The sequence below is a fragment of the Malus domestica genome, chromosome 06 (assembly GCF_042453785.1).
Source record: "Malus domestica chromosome 06, GDT2T_hap1".
In the NCBI taxonomy this organism is placed as follows: Eukaryota; Viridiplantae; Streptophyta; class Magnoliopsida; order Rosales; family Rosaceae; genus Malus; species Malus domestica.
Window position 1 is genome coordinate 4275658 of NC_091666.1, and position 3462 is coordinate 4279119.

Sequence of the window (3462 nt, forward strand, 5' to 3'; positions counted from 1 at the left end):
CTGTGGAATGAGATGGACGTTTACTTTCCCAACGAGGGAACCACGCAAGCTCCAACACCACCCAAATAATATTAAATTCTCCGAACTAAGGAATCCCATGTCAAGTTCAATCAGCGGCAGAGCCTTTTTAACAACGGATCACAATTTTGGTAAGAAATAAAAAGAAAACTAATGAAAGTAATTTGAAAATTTTGGGTTTTAATAATAAGAACAAAATAAAAGGTAAATTAAAAAGTATTATGATTGATTTTTTTAGTGTAAAAAATATAAGTTTTTGTTAAAGTGAATAGTACCGAAATTTTTTCGTTAAAATTCTCGAGAAAAAAAACTTCAATCTATCATTTCATCGAACTTTTAGTGTGTACATATCGAGTTATGCCGTGTTTTTTCAATTTTTGTCATGGACTATTAAGTGACACTTTCTATCAAGTACTTGTTGCACATCATAAGGTCGAGTAAAAGAGATGGAGAAAAAAAGATAAAGGAGAGAAAGATGAAAATTTACGAAAAACGATAAAGGTTGCACAAAAGAATCAACATCCTGTTATTCAATGTTTTTGACTCATTATTTCAGTTTGTCACAATTATGTGTAAATGTATAAATATACTATTAAATTTACATGAGTTATAAGCAACTAACAACCTCATGTTAGCTGCTCTAAGTTCAATACACTTGAACAAGAAACAAAAATATATAGATATTAAAGTTTGTGTGAATTTCTGAAATTGTATTACTGTTATTCATATGGAGGCATATATATAGGATTACGATGTAAACTATACAAGGTTAAGTTATAAGATTGCAAGAAACCCTAATCACAATAAGTCCAATTTAAGTTAGGCTCACTTTAGCACTCTTTCTCAAATTAGTGCATAAATATCACCAATGGCCTATTTATCAAGTGCGTTATAAAAAAAATTGACCTAAAACAACTTAGTGAAATATCTACCATTTGATCTTCAAACGTTTTAATCGACTGATACGTCTTGAATGCCAACAACACCCATGGTTTTTTTTGTCTGAAAGTTAAATTTGTGCAGGCTTTAACTTCTCGAGCTTTTAAAGTATATAGAACTAAATTATACAATGGCAACAATAATAGGGTTCATTATACTTGCATATTCTACTACTTTTGAAAGGGAAACACTACTAAAGTTCAATTAGTATCTTCTAGATGTTCAAATGCTTAAAAGAAAAAAATAATAGTATGACCCTTCCGCAGTATTATATAATCTTAAAACGTTTTGTCACCTATTTTATATGTCATAACTTTCGGCATTAATTGTCATCTATTCTATTTGGTACACCACATTTGAATCTCTTGTATTTGTATGTTTATATGGATTTAGCTATAATAAACGGTGAGACGGTGATGATATTAAATATAAGAAAAACTAATGAAAATAGTTAGAAAATTTTAAGTTTTAACGATAAGGACAAAATAAAGGGTAAAGTGAATAGTATCCGAATTGATTTTTGATGTAAAAATATAATTTTTCGTTAAAGTAAACAGTACCAAAAACTTTTGGTTAAAATTTCTTTAATAATATCACCCTAAATAATAAATGTAATGAAAACAAATAAAATGCCAAGTGGGCATGCAATCAGCTCGGCTTGAAGCTCAGCCAGGTAGAACTGTCAATCAACCAAGAAGAACCCACCTGTCTGCATCAGCAAGTTGACACCTTTTCTATACCCTTAAAAAACTATTTTTTATTCCCAAATTCACCCTATCAGTCTAATGAAAACCCCTATATTTACCTTATTGCCCCTATCATCTTACAAAATCCCCATCGAGAAAAAAAAACTACATCCCCTGCCTCTGTCTCTATCTTCTCTGGAGTGAATGGAGAAAAGCGAGGGCTCAATGGCCGAGCAGGACGCGGCGGAGGAAACCCAGCACCACCTCATCCTCCCTTCCGGCTTGACTCAGAACGAGTTCGACGAGTTGAAGAGCTTCGTAAACGAGTTCCACAAGTATCACGTGGGCCCCGGAAAATGCTCTTCCCTACTCGCGCAACGCGTGCACGCGCCGCCCAACACCGTGTGGTCGGTGGTGCGGCGCTTTGACCAGCCCCAGGCCTACAAGCACTTCATCCGGAGCTGTAACGTCGAGGAAGGGTTTAAAATGACCGTCGGGTGCACCAGGGACGTCAATGTTATCTCAGGGCTACCGGCTGCCACCAGCACCGAGCGCCTCGACTTACTCGAGGAAGACCGCCAGGTCACCGGTTTCAGTATCATCGGGGGCGAGCACCGCCTCAGGAATTACCGGTCTGTCACTACCGTGCATGGGTTTGACCGTGACGGGAGGATCTCGACCGTTGTTTTGGAATCTTACGTCGTCGATGTACCCGAGGGGAATTCCGAGGAGGACACGCGTCTCTTCGCTGATACTGTTGTCAAGTTGAACCTCCAGAAGCTGGCGTCGGTGACGGAAGGGATGGCGGGTGACGGTGGGCGCTAAATCTCAGGTGATGTGAGAAAATTTCACACGGATTAACAAAAAAAATGGAACGGAAAAGTTTTTATTTTTATTTTTATTTTTAATTTGTGCTTTCTTCTGGACTTTCTATTTTATTTTTTAAAAACTTTGTAAAAATTCGCCTCTCTTAATCCCCAAAGTATCCTTGGTTTTAATGGATTGACCGGGATGCCATGCTTGGTTAAGTTGGAATGTGAGGACAGGTTAAGGGCATTTCTGTCAATGCGTGTGTACAGAAAGGTCAAACCCAATGTGAATATTTAATTTGCCATTAGAATGTTTTTTCGTGGCCAGTTTTCAAGCGGTATTTCACTTATTATAATAAACAAATAAAACAAAAAATAATAATAATAATAAAAATTAAGTCGTATAACATTTTTCTACAATCAACATACCCTTTATAACCCTATTGTTTTTTTATTAACGGTTAATATCTCTTTAAATTTAAATTTATTATCTGAAATGATCGCTACGTTAATAATTATTAGGGTAAAATGAACGATTGCATAAAGAAGTGAAATCTTAGTCGAGAAATATCTGGATAGTAAGTGTTTTACATTGACCAATTTACTGGCAACGCTCAATTTTCCATTCCGCCGTTTTTCTGTCTTACTATCCGTCTTCTTCACAGATTCATACAACCAAGTTTTGGTGGTGGAGGAACCCCACATGCATTTTACTTAGTTACCAAAGAGGCTTCTTTACGAAGCTTCTTTTTTTTTTTTTTTTTTTTTTCTCGGGCACAAATTATGTGAATACAAAAACACATAATTGGTTTATACTTTAGATGGAGGATTCAAGGTTTTAAAATCATCATAAGAATTTGTTTTTTTTATGGGAACGTCTTTGAATTTTGGCCGGAATGCGCGGTGGTATGGTTTAACTATTGTGTGTGCGTTTATTGATAAATTTTAGATTTATTGTTAATTTCATGTTGTATTTGATGATAATTATGCAATAGAAAAAAAGAAAATTC

General features: G+C 35.5%; 1 protein-coding gene across 1 annotated transcript; it reads left to right on the forward strand.

The window, feature by feature from the left end:
• Positions 1 to 1539: 1539 nt before the first annotated feature.
• LOC103436894 (abscisic acid receptor PYR1-like) lies at positions 1540 to 2787 on the forward strand. The gene has a single exon (XM_008375348.4). The coding sequence runs from the start codon at positions 1848 to 1850 to the stop codon at positions 2466 to 2468; it is 621 nt and encodes a 206-aa protein (XP_008373570.1). The 5' UTR covers positions 1540 to 1847; the 3' UTR covers positions 2469 to 2787.
• The last annotated feature ends 675 nt before the right edge of the window (positions 2788 to 3462 follow it).

What these genes read in the sequence shown, in the direction of transcription:
- LOC103436894 (XM_008375348.4), top strand. Translation starts at nt 1,848, where the DNA reads ATGGAGAAAAGCGAGGGCTCAATGGCCGAGCAGGACGCGGCGGAGGAA.